Below are 18,927 nucleotides of genomic sequence, written 5' to 3' on the forward strand. Positions count from 1 at the left end.
ACCATGTTACGGTCAATAGGGAACCCAAGCGCAGACACAGACAGAGACAGGTTAAAGTAAAATAAAGTATGATTTATTTTAGGGAGTAGGCAGAGAATGGTCTTAGGGCAAGCGGCAGGCACGTGCCGTGAGCTTTTAGATTGGGTAAGCATAAGATATAGAAATACACGTAATTACACATACACGCTATCAGTGAACGCAGTTTCAAGGAAATGCAATTTTTATGCCCTAGAACCCGCTAATAAACGGGTGATCAGATTACAAAAAACAAAAAAAACAGTTGCCAGTTTCGACTATATCAGGGGTGCTCATTGTTAAGATATTTTCAAGTAGCCAACCTGCTGAAATCTACAAGTCCAGTTTCAACATCGCAAACGCACACACGCACAACACAGACACACACCGTTTCCATCCTCCATAGTAAACTCACAACACACTTTCTTTTCACACTTTGTCACACAGGCACTTGACATCACATCAAACCATATAAACAAGCACAGATCGCCACCAGCCTCGCCAATCATATAAACCGCTCATACCAGGCTTGCTGTATCCCCTAGCGACTCTCCCGGGCGGCCTTTAGCCAGTAGTTCTGTTTTTCCAGTCCAGTCCAGTCTACGAAATCCCCTTAAGCTGCGTGCACACCAGGTCATTGCGTTGCACCGGAAGTCATTCATCTCAATGGGGCAGTTGCGTTGATCCGTTGCGTCGCTCTGCATTGCGTTTCTTGTCCGGCAGGGTGCGGTAATCAGTCAAAATATTTCAGCTTTTGCGTTGCGTTGGATCCGTCAAAACAACCGGAAGTAAACCGGAAGTAGTTTCTTGACCAGAGCTTTCCCTCAGATGTAAAATCCGCCATTGGCGAAAATCTTTCATTTGGCTCTACAAGTGTTAATGTCATTTAATGAAGTTATTATATGTTTTCAGGCGAGAAAGTAACCATATATATTCACAAAATGTGTCCAGTTTATCAAAATAACCCGTTTATATATCTGATGTTAACATACTGACTGTGTCCGCGAATGCTATGCTATTGTTGTGCTAGGTGCATTGACTGACTGTCCGCGAATGCTTTGCTATTGTTATGCTATCTTAATGGTGTACTAGTTTTCACTGAATAAATCGCGATTTCTTTCAAAGAAGGTAGCAGGTGTGTTTATGTCCATGTCAAGGAGAAGGTACGACTTGTATGACAGTAGTGTGATTAGGACATAAGTTGAGGATATTAGTCTACCTCTGATGCTAACTTGTATGGCATAGTGTTTGTGATGCTAACGGCGCCATCTTTGCTATCTCCTCCGGACATATATTACCGCTGTGTTGTTGCGTCTGCATCGCATGCGACATGCGTCAAGCCCATCCCACCAGGTTGCGTCAGAACGGTGGGTCACGGTTCGCGGTGTGCACGAAGCTTTAGGTCGCTGACAGTAATGTCCATATTCACAAAATCAAGCAAGTTATCCTTATTGATTATTATTATTTAGATCGTTTGAGCTAGCTGGCATAAGCTATTCTGCCGGGCGAGAGAAAGTAAGGTGAAATGTTAAGTGAACTTGAAAGTGATGAGCCAATCAGTAGCTCTTATTCGGAATGAAAGACCTACTGATTGGCTGTAAGCATGCTTCCCCTGGCCACATTAAACAGCGGGCTGAGGCATCAGAAAAAAATCAAAAAGACATTTTCACGCATTCGAATGTACGCGAGGGAAAGCAGAGAGAGGAGTGCTTATATGCAACGCAATGCAGAGTAGGAAGTGCTTTCTCCTACAGGTGGCGCTAAAAATGCAACATCAAAATGAATGACTCCTGCTGCCCTGCGACCTAAAATACGACTCTTTTAATGAAAAACAAACGGTTACATGCACTTTTATTTAAATATTTTCACAGTCCTTTTTTTTTTTTTCGTTGGGTAAGCACTGCTTACCTCTGCTTATATGGACGGCACGTCCCTGGCAAGCGGGGGGTCAGGCAGGGGGCGTAGTCAGCAGGCAGGCAGGGGGGTTTAGGCAGGAGGGGTTGTCGGCAGGCAGGGGGGGTTAGGCAGGAGGGGTAGTCGGCAGGCAGGGGCTTAGGCAGGAGGAGTAGTCGTTAGGCAGGCAGGGGTCAGGCCGGTAGGGCAGGCAGGCAAGAGGGCAGGTAGGACAGGCAGGCAGGAGGGCAGGTAGGGCAGGCAGGCAGGGCAGGTAGCAGGAGTCCGGTGGGGGTACTGGGGGGGTAAAGGCAGAAACAGGGGTAAGTAGGAGGCAGGTACAGGCAGGGTAGTCAATAGGTAGGGGAGCTGGAAGCGTATCCTTACGGTAAGCTGAAGCTATGATCTGGCAGAGAAGTGGAGGCTGGAACGGGTCTTTATGCAGGGCTAACGATGAGGTAATAGTGAACAGCCGGACAACACGCACACCTGAAGCCACTCCTGCCAATTAGAGGGAGAGAGAGAGAGAAGGAGGGAGGGAAAGAGAGAGAGAGAGGCACTGCCCACTACCTAGAGGTAGAGGGCGTGACAAACCATGTTTCAGACACAGACTCATGTAACCATGTTTCAGACACAGATTCATGTAACCATGTTTCAGACACAGATTCATGTAACCATGTTTCAGACACAGACTCATGTAACCATGTTTCAGACACAGATTCATGTAACCATGTTTCAGACACAGACTCATGTAACCATGTTTCAGACACAGATTCATGTAACCATGTTTCAGACACACTTTCATGTAACCATGTTTCAGACACAGACTCATGTAACCATGTTTCAAATGCAGATTCATGTAACCATGTTTCAGACACAGATTCATGTAACCATGTTTCAGACAGATTCATGTAACCATGTTTCAGACACAGATTCATGTAACCATGTTTCAGACAGATTCATGTAACCATGTTTCAGACACAGATTCATGTAACCATGTTTCAGACACAGATTCATGTAACCATGTTTCAGACACAGATTCATGTAACCATGTTTCAGACACAGATTCATGTAACCATGTTTCAGACACAGATTAATGTAACCATGTTTCAGACACAGATTCATGTAACCATGTTTCAGACACAGATTCATCTAACCATGTTTCAGACACAGATTCATGTAACCATGTTTCAGACACAAATTCATCTAACCATGTTTCAGACACAGATTAATCTAACCATGTTTCAGACACAGATTCATGTAACCATGTTTCAGACACAGATTCATGTAACCATGTTTCAGACACAGACTCATCTAACCATGTTTCAGACACAGATTCATCTAACCATGTTTCAGACACAGATTCATCTAACCATGTTTCAGACACAGATTCATGTAACCATGTTTCAGACACAGATTCATGTAACCATGTTTCAGACACAGATTCATGTAACCATGTTTCAGACAGATTCATGTAACACTGTTTCAGGCACAGCTATCCACTGCAGCCTTGGAACGGGCTGCAATTTGCATTTGTATCTCATCCATCTTGAGAATCAGGCTTCTAGCATTCAGATGGATGAGATGGAAGAGCAGGAAGTGTAGTGCAGTGGGTTTTGGAGGGGTGGTAGCAATGTTGGCGAGAGGTGGAGAGAAGGAGCTGCTAATGTCATCAACCTGCCAAACTATTTTTTTGTTTTCCACTTTCAATTAAAGATGTAATTATGGCAGGTATCCCAGGGACACCACCAATAGTTGGTTTATGGGGGAAAATATATAAATGCGTTGTATAATATATATATATAATTTATATATAATATATATATTGTAGTGCCGGAGGAAAAAGGAAAGACGTAGGCAACGTAATGATAACTGTTTAATCAAAATAACAACTTGTACTCTCAGTACAGGACCAGAAAATAGATCACCAAAACTCTTGTCTCTAAACAGGAAGGTGCAACGTTAATAATCTTCCCCTCTGCCCCTAGTGCCAGAACTGGTTCCCTCCCACTACACAACCAACAGTAAGAGGAGAACATGAACCCATAATGTAGTCACTACACCAGCCCCCCCAGTGTTCACCTCAATATTGGAAATCCTCACGGCGAGGAGGGCGTATGGCCCGGCCCCTACGATCGTAGGTAAAGTCAGGAGGTGCGGGAGGAGGTGTGACATCGCCCACCACGTCCTCCTGCAGGGAAGGACGGGGGGCAGTGACGACCGGGGGCTCGCGAGCTGCGGGGGGTTGTCGGGGTCGGAGGGGGGAATGTCCAGGGCGCGGCAGGGGAGGTAGGACTGGAGGCCGGCCTCTGCGCGGTGGCAGGGCCAAGTCCAGGGGCAGTTCAAGGTCCAAGTGGGCCGGTTTGAGGCGATCAACGGACACACACTCAGGCCTACCCCCCATGTCAACCATGAAGTTCTTGGCTCCGGTCTCGATGACACGGAAAGGCCCGTCATAAGGAGGACGTAGTGGAGTCCTGTGGCCATCATGACGAATGAAAACGAACCTCGCTGAGTGCAGCTCCGGGGGCACCCTCGAAGTAGGGACACCATGCTGCGTAGTCGGGACCGGGACGAAGGTCCTGGCGCTGTCCAGCAGGGAGGCGCGCTGAGCGGCGGCGGACCAGGGCTCCGTTGACTTGGGAATGAAGTCACCGGGGACCCGCAGCGGCTGTCCAAACACCAGCTCAGCGGACGACGACTGGAGGTCCTCCTTAGGCGCTGTCCTGAGCCCCAGCATGACCCACGGCAGCTTGTCAAGCCAGTCGCTGTCCGTGAGGCTGGCTCGAAGGGCGGCCTTCATGGATCGATGAAAACGCTCACAGAGCCCGTTCGCCTGCGGGTGATAGGCGGTCGTGCGGTGGAGCTTGACCCCCAGATTCTCCGCCACCGCTGCCCACAGCTCTGAAGTAAACTGTGAGCCACGGTCAGAGGAGAGATCAGCAGGGGTGCCGTAGCGGGAGACCCACACCGCGATGAACGCCCGGGCCAGGTCGGGGGCTGTCGTTGAGGAGAGCGGAACTGCCTCCGGCCAGCGAGTCGTCCTGTCCACCATGGTAAAGAGATAGGTGTATCCGTGCGAGGGGGGCAGCGGCCCTACCAGGTCCACGTTTACATGATCGAACCTCCGCTCAGGCACAGAGAACTGCTCCAGGGGGGCCTTGACGTGTCGATGCACCTTGGCGCGCTGGCAGGCGATGCACGTGTCTACCCAGGCCCTCACATCCCTCTTGAGCCCATGCCAGACGAATTTCTCTGACACCAGCCGTGAGGACGGTTTCCTACCAGGGTGAGACAAGCCGTGTATCGCCTCGAAGGCGGGGCGCCTCCAGTTGGCGGGGACCACCGGTCGTGGCTGACCCATGGAGACGTCGCACAGGAGCGTGGCCCCTGCGTCACCGAAAACCACCTCTTCTAGGCGCAGTCCTGTGTCCGACAACTTGAGAGCCTGGACGGCGGGGTCGGCGGCCTGGTCTGCAGCCATGCGCGCGTAGTCCAAACCCAGTTGGACCGCACCAACCACCGCCCTGGAGAGACAATCCGCGACCTGGTTGGACTTCCCAGCAACGTGCTGGATGTCTGTGGTGAACTCGGATATGTAGGCGAGCTGGCGCTGTTGGCGGTCGGACCACGGCTCCGCCACCTTGGACATGGCGTGCGTGAGTGGCTTGTGGTCCACGTAGGCCGTAAACTCGCGGCCCTCAAGTAAAAAACGGAAGTGTCTGACAGCAAGCCACAGCCCGAGGAGCTCCCTGTCGAATGTGCTGTACCTTTGCTCTCTGGGAGACAGCTGGCGGCTGAAGAATGCAAGAGGCTGCCAGGCGTCCCCAACCCACTGTTCGTACACCGCTCCCACAGCAAAGTCAGAGGCGTCCGTGGTGAGAGCAGTGGGTGCCGAGGGCGAGGGGTGGGCCAACATGGCAGCGCGGGCCAGGGCCGCCTTGGTGTCCTGAAAGGCTTTGACACGCTCCGCCGTCCAGTCCACCGGCTGCTTCAGAGTCTTGCCCTTCTGGGCATCGTACAGAGGCCGCAGGATGTGAGCGATGTGGTGGAGGAAGCGATAGTAGAAGGTTACCATCCCGATGAACCCCTTGAGCTCGCTGATTGTGCTGGGGCGCGGGAAAGCAGCGACAGCTTCCACCTTCGAGGGGAGGGGGGTTACCCCCTCTGCGGAGACCCGGTGCCCGAGAAAGTCGATGGTGTTCCGTCCGAACTCACACTTCGCCGGATTGACAATCAGCCCATGTTGGCTGAGCCGTGTGAAAAGGGCCCGGAGGTGGGACAGGTGCTCCTCCTCCGTGGTGCTTGCGACGAGGATGTCATCCAAGTAGACGAAGAGGAATGGTAGGTCCCGGAGCACCGAGTGCATGAGGCGTTGGAAGGTCTGCGCCGCGTTCTTCAGGCCGAACGGCATCCGCAGAAACTCGAAGAGTCCAAATGGCGTGATTACGGCCGTCTTAGGGACGTCCTCGGGGTGCACCGGCACCTGATGGTACCCCCGTACCAGGTCCACTTTGGAGAAGAAGCGTTTGCCTGCCAGGTTCGCTGAAAAGTCCTGGACATGTGGGACCGGGTAGCGGTCAGGCTTGGACGCGTCGTTGAGGCGGCGGTAGTCCCCACATGGGCGCCACCCGCCGTCTGACTTAGGGACGATGTGCAGGGGAGACGCCCAGGGGCTGCTCGAGCGCCGAACGATGCCCACCTGCTCCATATGCGCAAACTCCGCCCTGGCGATGGCCAGCTTCTCCGGGTTGAGGCGCCTGGCCCTGGCGTGGAGGGGAGGCCCCTCGGTCTCGATGTGGTGCTCCACTCCGTGTTTCACCGTGGGCGCGGAGAAGGTGGGCTTGGTAAGGTCGGGGAATTCGGCGAGCAGCCGAAGGTACTGGTCACTTTCGGCGAGCGTATTGGACCACCCGCTGTAGACCGCCTCCCCCTGCGTACAGGCGAAGGAAGCGAAAGTCTGTGAGTTGACCAGGCGCCTGTTCCCCACGTCCACCAACAGGTTGTGGGCGCACAGAAAATCCGCACCAAGGAGGGGAAATGTGACAGCCGCTATGACAAAATCCCACGAAAAGCATTGCCCTCCGAAGCACACGTCCACCGCCCTAGTGCCATAAGAGCAGATAGGTGTGCCGTCCGCGCCTGCCAACTGCGGACCACGCTCCTCCTTCGCCACATCCGATCTCTCTGCCGGAATGATGCTCCACTGGGCACCTGTGTCACAAAGGAAACTGCGACCAGAGGCGGTGTCTTGTATGAAGAGCAGCCTGTTGGTGACGCCAGCGCTCAGGGCCACTACTGAGTGCCGGCCCCGCCGTTTCCCGTCGGTCCGAAGGTGCAGGGTGAGCGGCACCGTTTGGCCTTGGCGCCAAAAGTGGCGTGGTAAAAACAATGGCCCGCAGCGTTACCCTGCTGGCCAGAAGGTCTGGCGTCATCCTTCGCTCTCCTGCGACGGTCGGGTGGCGGGGCGGCCGCGGGAGCGAGCAGGTCGGGGGACCGTTGAGGCATGGCCAAGACGAACCGGTCCGCCTCCCTGGCCAGGGCGCGGGGCTCCATGATGGCGGTGTTGGCCAGCGCCATCCTAACTTGAGCTGGCAATGTGCGCATGAACAGCTCTGTGAAGAGGATCATGGGGTCTTCTGTACCGAGCAGGTTTAGCATCCTCTCCATGCGCGCAGAAGGCCTCTCGTCACCCAAGTCCGACATGGCAAATAGGCGCCGCACCCTCTCCGCAGTGGACAGTTCAAATGTCTCTAGAAGCAGGGCCTTGAGGCGCTCATATTTGTTCGTCGTCGGGGGAGCAGACAAAAAACCTACCACTCGAGCTGCGGTGGAGCTGCCCAACATTGCCACAGCATGGTTGTACCGGTCGTCGTCGTCATCGATGTCACTTTTGTTGAAATGTGCCTCTACAATAGCAAACCATGCAGCAGGCGTTGAGTCCCAGAACTCTGGTAGCTTGAGAGTGGGAGTGTGCGCACCACGCGTTACCCTGACAGGGGATGGTGATGGCTGCCGCTGGTTTGAACGTCTTCCTCGCCCGGACATTTTGCAGGATTGTAATGTTCGCTCGCTGGTTTTTGTACACAATTACGTTAACAAAAATCCACGTCGGGGTCACCAGTGTAGTGCCGGAGGAAAAAGGAAAGACGTAGGCAACGTAATGATAACTGTTTAATCAAAATAACAACTTGTACTCTCAGTACAGGACCAGAAAATAGATCACCAAAACTCTTGTCTCTAAACAGGAAGGTGCAACGTTAATAATCTTCCCCTCTGCCCCTAGTGCCAGAACTGGTTCCCTCCCACTACACAACCAACAGTAAGAGGAGAACATGAACCCATAATGTAGTCACTACACCATATAAATATATAAGTTGCGTTACACACAAATGCACGAATAATGCATGACAGTCATGTCAGCAGATATATATATATATATATATTATATATATATATATATATATATATATATATATATATATATATATAGGTTTGGCTATATTTTTCGGCTACCCCGTAAAATGAGTCACTGAATGCTCTTTCGTTGACATGGAGGCGTACAACGAACCTAATCGGAGGGGGGGGGGGACGACAATATTGGCCGCGTTCGTAAATTCAACCCGAGCGCACACTGGGTACAACGTCATAATGGAACCAAGTTATCTGATTGGACCAGAGGCAGTCACGTGGACGCTCCGGGGCTCTCAGAGCGAATTTCTGAACGTGGCCACCGGTGCTGCCTTGTTGCTGGAAGGAGGAGGAGTTCAATGATATCGCAATGTCGGTTGTTTCTGTGGAGGTGCGGCAGTCGTTGCCATGACAGCAGCATATAGTTGGCAAACTTCCCTGTCACCACCGATTATTGACAATTTACACATGCAAACGTCTTAAGGTCAATTCTTGGCTTCGTTTTTCCCTTCTCTCTTTTGATCGAGAGGAACCGCAGTGACATCCTTTCGTAGAGAATGCCGCATCGTGCAGTTCGGACAGGGTACATTGTAGAAAGTGTCCCACTCCGCTGCTCTTATTGCAGGCATGTCATCTGTCATGACTAGATGCAGTGTTGCCTGGACTCCGTGGGAAGGGCAAGAAAAGCTTTACTGGGAAACTACTGCGAAGACACTGTTGTATTAACCTACTACATTACTGCACATTTCTGTCTTTATTCCAAACCAAAGAGGGTCCTATGTATGTACTCTCTTTGTTCAAACTAAATGCAATATGGGGACATCTGGTACTGATGCAGTCGCATATTCGGGCGAGGAAGAGGAGGAAGAAGAGGAATGTTATGAGTTGGAGCATCTACCGCCGCTCCTGGAGGATGAGGTGAAACATTGTACATTTGGACTTTTTTTTACATTGTCATTGCAGCAGTTAGACTGATCATGTAGTCGCTCGTGGTCCGGGGTTCCTCCTCGGAGAGTGACCTGCTCACACAGACGTGGGGAATGCACCTGCCTCCCACTCCCGTAGGCGTTTGAGAATGATTTATTCGTTTTATCTCATTAGAATGATCAACATGCTTGTCAACCAACAGCATAATACTCTATGGCTCCATTCTGTATACCGTAGTATCTAACTGCCAAATAAACTGCCAGAGATTAACAGAAGTAATAATAATAATAATAAATAATAACTTTTATTTGTACTGTATAGTAGGCTACTTTTCCTGCAAGCGTTGCATCTCAAAGTGCTCCAATCATTATATAATCATCATTTAATTATGTAGTAGTTCAAAGGCAATAGCCTATTAAAAAGATGGGTTTTTAGTCTTGACTTGAACATTATGTGCTGAGGTTGCATCCCTAATGTAAACTGGCAGTGCATTCCACAATTTGGGTGCATTAAATGAGAATGCAGCCTCACCAAGTCTCTTCATAGTAACTAACTGCCAAATAAACTGCCAGAGATGAACAGAAGTAGTCCAATGTACAAAGCTGTAGCCCAATAGGCTTGTCCACTTTCATGCCAATGCAAATGCGAAAACAATGTTCAGTGGCCACGATCCAGCACAGTACCTTTCTATGATTAATTGAGCTCCAGGTGCTAGTGCCAGACACTGACTGTTAGTTACAGTGCAGTGTGTTTCAGGTCAGTGTGCACAAGTGTAAAAAAGATCTGCACATTTTACATTTTACTTTAAGGTAAAAGGGAGATTCATTGAACCACTAATAATTTTGAATCAAATGAATATCTCCATTTTGTTCTTCTCTAACTTGTTCACTCTTCTACACTCCCTCTCAACCTAAGATGTGTTCCCGTTGCAGAGTTTGTCTCAATAAGATTCAGATGGAAAGTTATATCTAGGCCGGCATGTTTAACTTGAGGAGAGAGAGACTTGCTGTTTCTCTGCAGCCCTCTCAAGGGAAAGAGTCTATTTGTGGGCTTCTACTGCTGCTTAAAGTAACCGTTTTCTAGCCTGTAATTGTGCCATATTCGACAGGGTTGTGTAAGTATTTGCGTTATTCACGTTCTGCTACAAACATTAGATAACAAACTGACGATGCTTCGGTGATCACTCTTTGATTGGACTCTTCAATTTTAAAAGGAAGCATGTGACTTAATGATTTATCTTGTTAGGATGAATCCCTTCTCTGAGACAGATGGTTCACCCTGACCATAAACCAGGCAGGTTCTGTGAAGAACTCAAGAGAACCAGACTACTGCTTGGTTACATTGCTCAGTTAATGACATGTCATGGAATGTCAGTGTATTGGACTCTCACAATGGAGTCTCTATTTCTCCCAATGGCAGCAAAGACTTGCTTTCGTGGATACGCACCAATCCAACAAAAGGATCCTGTCATCTTCACACAAGTGCAGCACAGTGAAAATTCAAATTTTCCATGGAGTATGTCCAATTGTAGTGATCTCACATCTTCACATCTGTGTTTCATTGGCAGTGCAGGATAACATATAAGTGACAGCAGCTGGTGAAAGAAGTCGGGAACAAGTCAGCAACCGACCAAATGTTCTGACTTTTAATCAGAAAAATGTAAATGTATGTTGTTGAAAATCAATGACACACTCGCTAGTCAAGCCAAAATATTGCAATGCAATGGATTCGGTGAGTAATCCCCACTATTACCTAGTTAGTGTAGAGTAGTGGGGATTACTCACCGAATCGTTGCAATATTTTGGCTTGACCAGCGAGTGTGTCATTGATTTTCAACAACGTTGACATTGATTTACATTTTTCTGAATAAATGTCCGAACATTTCGTTTTGATTGGTTGCCCGCTTTCACCAGCTGCTGTCACATAAGGCTGTGGGTGGAAGTGGGTCTTTTGATGTGTGTGTGTGTGTGTGTGCGTGTGTGTGTGTGTGTGTGTGTGTGTGTGTGTGTGTGTGTGTTTGTGTCTACAGGAGAACGTGTCCCTGGCAGATATCCTCTCCTTGCGGGACAGCTGTATGTCTGAGCTGGAGGTGTGGGCGGTGTGTGTGGAGTGTGTCCTGGCTCTGCAGAGCATCGCCCCATCGCCACTCTTCCACACTCTGTGTATCACACCTGACACCCTAGCCTTCAACGCCCATGGCAAAGTGTGCTTTATGGAACAGCTTAGTGGTGAGTCTATGCCATAGATAATAGAACCATTGATAATAAGTTGATATCTGGATATTGCTAACGACTGACCTTTCAGTTCATTCCTGTAAGAGATGGTGTACGGTACAGCGAATAAGATAATGCTGCTTATTGGCCCTGTCATCCTGACAAACTAACCTAACTAACCAATTTGGCCAGATGACATACAAAGCGTGACATGGGTAAACAGGCTTCTCCACACCAACCAGGCTTCAACATGTCTCCACCTGAACGCAGGCCTAGAGAACACGTTGTAGTGTTGTGTGGTTAAACACTTTGTAATAGATATCAGTGATATAACTGTGGTATCTTCTATGGTGTATCCCCTCTCTAGTTCACATGAACATGCAGCACTGTGCTGTCTAGTTCAATCAGTTACCCTGCAATCTCTCTGTTGTTTCAACCTGTTACAGGTGGCTTCCACGGTTTACCCTCCTTTTTTACAATAAGAATAAGAATAAGAATAAGAATAATAACAATAATAAGAATACGAATAATAACTTGGATTTATATAGCGCCTTTCATAAAACCCAAGGACGCTTTACAATTCTAAGGGAATGATCAGACAGACAAAACAGAAACAGTGACTAGGGGCCAAAGGCCTTGGTGAACAGACGGGTTTTAAGGGCTGATTTGAAGGAGTCCAGGGTGGGGGCGTTGCGCATCACTGTGGGGAGAGAGTTCCAGAGGGTAAAATAATATCCTTGGTGATATTTCTGTATTCACATCCTTAGTTTACCAAACACAATTATCATCCGCAGTCTTTTGATAAGGAAAGAGTGCAATCCACTCTGGGTTTGTTTAGTAGCCACTGCCACAAAAACCTACTAATATTAGGCCCTGTCCACACCTTTTTGGATAAACATGGATTTTTATATTCGGTTTGGGGGGTTCGTCCACACGCAAACTCATTTTTGCCCCATGAAAACAAACATTTTGAAAAACTCCGGCCACAGTGAAGATTTTTAAAAACGGCGTATATTCGCCATATATTTTTGACGTGGGGACGAGATAGACAGAGTTTTTTGTATTCGTCACGTCATCATGCGCGTAGATTTCTATGATCATGCGCACTGCAGCTGTTTGCTGTTCCCTCCAACGTCATACCCTGTCAACGCTTTCGTAGGTTTTTTGTACCGTACTTTGTACTCAAGAAACGTATTGGTGTGGACAAGGCCTTAGTTTCCTCTTCTTTTTCTTAAACCAATGGAAGTCAATGAATTCAATAATTTGCATGTTTTAAATGTCGTGTTAAAATCATGACAAGGGCGTTGACACTACGTGAGCTTAGAATGATAAGGTTCTATCTCCGGTTCGGGTAGTTCAGAGAAAGTGTTCTCTGAACCGTCAAAGTTTTTACATTCCATTATGTTTTGTGAAATGGAACCTTAGTATTTTATTAATGACTAACTAAAACATTTCAACATTTAAAAATTAACACCACACAGGCATTAATAAACACATAATGGATCAGATTATGTAAAAAAAAAAAAATATAAATATGGAGATAGATAATATATAATTCTAACGCCACGACTAGTCATGTCAGACTCGTGCTGACACTATGAGGTTTCTCCCTTCTGATGAATCTGATCCAACACTGGAGTCCACCTTCCTGTTTAGGTGAATGGAAATCAATCCCTCTTTTATTCCAAAATCGGCCTCTAACCCCTACCCCTCTACAGCTTAGCCACGCCCGTCCATCTAATAGGATTGGGTACATGTATTAATAATGTGGTTATAGATTCATCTCGCTCTCTTTCAGTGTGTTCCCATAATGCCTCCACCTATCCAATCATCTCAGATATACATGAGTGGCTAGGGAGTAGGGTCTAGGGGTCTTTGGATTTCATTATCCCTCTCCCCCTATGAAACTGTTCTTTTAAAGGGAGAGGGAGAGTGGTTTTAATGAGACCATCTCTCATCTCATTTCATCAGCACAGCTCCTTGAAAGGAACATCTGCTCCAAAGACAGTGAAAAGGAAAAAACGCCTTGTGTATGCTGAGCCTCTGTTTGAGTACACGTGCAATATTCTGCAGCAGTCTGCAACTCTGTTCTTATTTGGAGGAAGAACACGGGTGAGATAGAGTCGCCTCCCTGATATTCAGGCTGTGTTGTCTTGATCTGCCCCTCCGGCGGCCCTGCCAAGGCAGAGTCTGTCTTCTCTCAGCGAAACGCATTCATCAATCTGCTACCAAATGCGGTTACATCACCGCGTGTCACACTCAACCCTGTTGCATCACACGCACACATACGCACACACGCGCGCACACACACACACACACACACACACACACACACACACACATACCGCACACAGGCACACACACACACACACACACACACACACATACCGCTCACAGGCACACACAGGCACACACACACACACACACACACACACACATACCGCACACACACACACACACACACACACACACACACACACACACACACACACACACACACACACACACACACACACACACACACACTGTATAAGGCCTCTCCAATTTCCCAAACTCAATTGATAAGCATTGATGGGATCAACAGCAGAGTCAAGAGTGTTGCCATGGGAATTGTTGTCTTGGTAACAGATGCTCTGGTCAGCTGTCTGTCAGTGTCTCTGGAGTCACCCTGGGGTTCACACCAGTGCAACCATTCCCATTCCCGTGCAGAGCTCTTATCTCCTCGTTCCTCTCCTCTCACGGCTTTTCAATTACTAAAGGAGGCCCGTGTGGAACAGATGATTTTGATTAAGCATCTGCTGAAATATAATCACATTAGAGATAATCTGTACTTATGGTGAAGTAACTGACTGTCTGCTTGGATGATGATTTAAAGGGGTAGTTCAAGCCAAATGACAAAAATCACACATTTGCTTTATTACCCTGAAAAGAGTCTATGAGGGAGGATGACGGTGGCTAGGGATTCTGGTGGCCCCAGTAAGATGGGCAGTGACATTTCTCTTGTTGAGAGTCTGTATGTGGGTCTTTTTTTACGGCTAGCTCTGCTTTCTATATTGTAATACCATTCTATGTTGCCGTACAAGGGGGTTTTCAACCCATCTAGTTTGACTGAGCTGTTTACTGAATGCTGATGAGCGTCTAACGTCATTGACCTGGTGCCCCCAGGATTGGTGCCCTTGAGGAATTCCGGCATTAATATTCACAATGCAGTAGTGATACACATTAACTGCCCCTTCATCCAATTACTGGTATGGACCACATGACATTATCATACATTATAGTGGGCTGAATATACAGTAATATCTCCATTGGGGAGAATATGGAAGCCTTACTGTAAGGTATTTGTTTTATATTAAAGAAGTTAGGGTCTCAGGAATTGGTCCAGATTGCCCCTCCTTCATGAATCCTCATGGGGGGCCATTTGACCCCTAGAGTATCAAATCAAATCAAATAAAATGTTATTTGTATAGCGCATTTCTTACAAGATGCAACTCAATGCGCTTCACATACTGACAGAGCCGCAAGCAGGCAAAAGTAAAAACCTGTACACTATGAATGAATGAATGAATGAATGAATGGTCTTTATTGTCATTGCTATAGTACAGGTACCAAACAACGAAATTTGGGAGGGGTGGCTCCCCTGGTGCTAGGAAAGAAAAAAAAACTAAAAAAACAAGAAGGGAAAGGAGCTGGTTTACATAAATAAAGGCTATGTACACTATCCACTATACTATACTGTACAGATAAAACGACTAGGGTTGTCATATTGCACATAGTGTTATTGCACATTCATTTAAAGTGTCGCAGTTTGCAGGCTTGAAATGTACACATTTGTGCCTCAGCACTACACCTGATTTTTCAATCCAGCAGCTGCCATCAATCCGTCCAGACTGTCCAGGGCCCAGAACCTAGGTCTTTGCTGTGTTCAGGGCCTGGATGGCCCTGGGGTAGAAGCTGAGCTTCAGTCTGTTTGTCCTTGCGGCCATGGTCCTGTACCGCCTTTTCGAGGGCAGCCGGGCAAAGTGTTCGTACCCAGGGTACGATGTAGCCAGGACACTATGTAGCCAGGAAAATTCCCTTGCAGCTCTCTACACATAGAGCGACTACTAACCAGTTTGCCTACCAGCACTCAGAGTAAAGAAAAGTCTTTGCACTCAATCAAATTTCAGGACAAATTTCATGATTTTTCCTAGATATGTGCATTCTTCCACCCAGTATCCTTACATTTTCAAAATCAGGATAAGCTAGTATAAAACAATTTTGCCATTTTTCTGTGTAGGAAGCAGGCTAATTTACAAGCGGCCAACTAGTGGTCGTTGTGTGTAAATAGCAGCTTTAGCATTGTAAATTGACCCCTGCGGCTGTGGTTCAGGAGGTAGAGCTGGCGTCTAATGATCGCAAGGTTGGCAGATCGGCGGTTTGAGCCCTGGCTGGCCACATGTCGAAGTGTCCTTGGGCAAGACACTGAACCCCAAATTGCTCCCAGTGAGCGGGCCAGGCGCCTTGCATGGTAGCTTGCCGCCATTGGTGTGTGAATGGGTGTGTGAATGGGGAGAGGCCGTTGTAAAGCACATTGGATGAAGGCGCTATATAAGTGCAGTCCATTTACCATTACCATTCCATTTACCCCCTCTCTTTTAGTAGGTGAAAAAGGCACAGCTGTTCTAGTGTTAAGTGTGTTTGTTTGAACATCCATGTCTAAAAACGGATGTGACAGATAGTTCATATACTATGTTATCTCTTGTTGTCCCTCTGGGGACATCTGATGCTGTCTGTGTGGTGCGTAAGGTGTCAAAGCCGTGTTTTGGAAACATAAGATATGGGAGAATCTAAACAACTGTGGCGTCACCGGAAAGATGTTGAGAGTCTTGGGACTAGTTCAGAGAAGAAGTTATCTGTCCTTTGAAGGTTTAATAGCATATAAGAAGGACAATTGTTGGGTCATAGATTGTTGGCAGCAGGGGCTTCCAGTTAAACAACTGTGCTGTTCACCTAGGACCCTACGCTATTCACCTAGAACCCTACGCTATTCATCTAGGACCCTACTCTATTCACCTAGAACCCTACGGTTATTCACCTAGAACCCTAAGAAAGAGCAGTGTACAAAGGGGGACACTGTTAGGGACAAACTCTTGTGGTTACACCTAAGATGCCATCACCAACAGACTGGGGTTGGATGGATCCAAGTGACTGGAAACCTTTGTGGTCAACTTTTCCACAGGCAAGCCAGTCCATCCTGGAACTTTTGAGTTGTGGCTGCAAGAAAGGCTGCCGGGGGCATTGCAAGTGCAGAAAAGCCTCCTTAAAGTGCACTGCTCTGTGTCAGTGTGGAGTGTGGAGAAGACTGTGGAGACAGTGAAGAATAGGTGTCAGGGTAGTGTGTGGTGGCACCTTTATTTTTTATTCAACTTCCTTAAACTTGTTCCCTTGTCCCAGTGTGTCTGCTTCTGTGATCCCAGGCACATTATGAGGTCTGACGCTGCGTGCACACCAGGGACCGTGACCCACCGTTCTGGCGCAACCTGGTGGGATGGGCTTGACGTACTTCAACGTGCGATGCAGATGCAAAGCTCTACTCGTGTTGCTAGCGAAGTTTCCCACAGAAGTGGGGAAATAAACGTCAGATAAGATATATAAACGGGTTATTTTGATAAACTGGACACATTTTGTGAATATATATGGTTACTTTCTCGCCTGAAAACATAAAAACTTCATAAAATGACATTAACACTTGTAGAGCCAAATTACAGATTTTAGCCAATGGCGGATTTTACATCTGAGGCGAAAGCTCTGGGCAAGAAACTACTTCCGGTTTACTTCCGGTTGTTTTAACGGATCCAACGCAACGCAAAAGCTGAAATTTTTTGACTGATTAGCGCACCCTGACGGTCAAGAAACGCAATGCAGAGCAAGGCAACTGATCAACGCAACTGCCCCATTGAGATGAATGACTTCCGGTGCAACGCAATGGCCTGGTGTGCACGCAGCTTTAGGTCACCACTAACTATTCACCTGAACACTTTATGATGTTGTATATGGTATCATTGTAATCATTGACCCTCAAAACATATGGGTAGACATCACCTGTTCGATGTTATCATGTTAGGTTCAGGAGATATGAAGCAAACTACATAATTTGGCTATGGCGGAAAGGAAAATGGCCGTGATGGCCACCTGAACACTTTATGATGTTGTATATGGTATCATTGTAATCCTTGACCTTCAAAACATAGGGGTAGACATCACCTGTTCAGTGTTATCATGTTTGGTTCAGGAGATATGAAATACACAATTTGGCTATGGTGGAAAGGAAAATGTCCGCCACGGCCACTAGAAGGAGTTTTTGCGAGGGCTCCACATCTGAAAATATTCAGGACCCCAAACTGTACAAGTGTACCAAGTTTTGTGCTTTTATGAAAAAGTGAACGATTTTTTCACATAATTTACCCGGACTAAACCAACAACACTGTATCTCAATGCCGAGATTTTCCATTTGACTAACGAGTGTCACAAACCCCTCCTAATATTATTACACACATAGAGAGAGAGAAAGCAATCATTCAGTTTTCCTCCTGTCCTTCTTCTTTCACCATGTTCTTTTCTAAGCCTTTCCTTTTCTATCCGTCCTGCTCTGTGTCTCTGTCTGGCCCCAGCACTGCTCACTTCTCCTCTGGCTGCTCTGGCCTGTCTGGAGTGTCTCTGCCTGGGAGAGGAGCTCATCACTCCAGGAGAGACAGCCCCACAGCTCGCCCAGCCTGGCCTAGTTTACTGGAACTCCCAGCGCCTCCTCTCCAACTCTGGGTGCAGTTCTGGGGAGGGCTGTGCTCTCCCCCTCTGCTCCTGTACCCATCAGAAACAGACAGTGGCCTATTTAAGACTGGCTTCTCCGCAGCAGCAGGCTTTGATCTGAGCATGGCTGTAGTCTCATATGTCTGGGGTTCTTTTTTAACACTGAACATCAAGTGGGTGTGTTGGGTTCTACCACATAGTCTTAGTAATTGGCCCCTATATTGTATATCGCGAGGTACAAGATACAGATCATATACAAGAGATACAAGATCATATATTCGATGAGGATTTTTAGGAAGCAATGAATAAATGCATGAATGGATTATTAATATTATGAATTAATACAGTATAGGCCTACTGGTGCATGACTGGCATAGGTCATTGATATGAAAACAGGAAATCAATGGAAGTATATAGGATGTGTGTTTTGCAGAGTAGAATGTATTTTCTTTCTTACCACATCAACACACATGTTTTGACATTTTCTGCAATATTTTATGTTTGTTCTGCAGATGACCCAGAAGGTTCCTTTATCCCTCCTGAGTTTGACAAGACTGGTAGTACCTATGAGGTGAGTGTACACTGTGGAGGGGTAGTACCTATGAGGTGAGTGTACACTGTGGAGGGATAGTACCTATGAGGTCAGTGTACACTGTGGAGTGGTAGTACCTATGAGGTG

General features: G+C 47.5%; 1 protein-coding gene across 1 annotated transcript in view; it reads left to right on the top strand.

Annotated features, from left to right (window-relative positions):
• Window positions 1-9,132: 9,132 nt before the first annotated feature.
• The window catches only part of kndc1 (kinase non-catalytic C-lobe domain containing 1), a gene marked incomplete at both ends in the record, with an annotated part of 45,440 nt that continues 35,645 nt past the window's right edge, over window positions 9,133-18,927 (top strand). Inside the window, 3 exons of the mRNA XM_080537807.1 lie at window positions 9,133-9,237; window positions 11,276-11,474; window positions 18,761-18,819. Of these exons, the coding sequence (XP_080393933.1) occupies window positions 9,133-9,237; window positions 11,276-11,474; window positions 18,761-18,819 (363 nt within the window). The remainder of the gene's footprint in view (window positions 9,238-11,275; window positions 11,475-18,760; window positions 18,820-18,927) is intronic.

Source organism: Nansenia antarctica, assembly GCF_963989245.1.
Source record: "Nansenia antarctica genome assembly, chromosome: 1".
NCBI classification, from domain to species: domain Eukaryota; kingdom Metazoa; phylum Chordata; class Actinopteri; order Argentiniformes; family Microstomatidae; genus Nansenia; species Nansenia antarctica.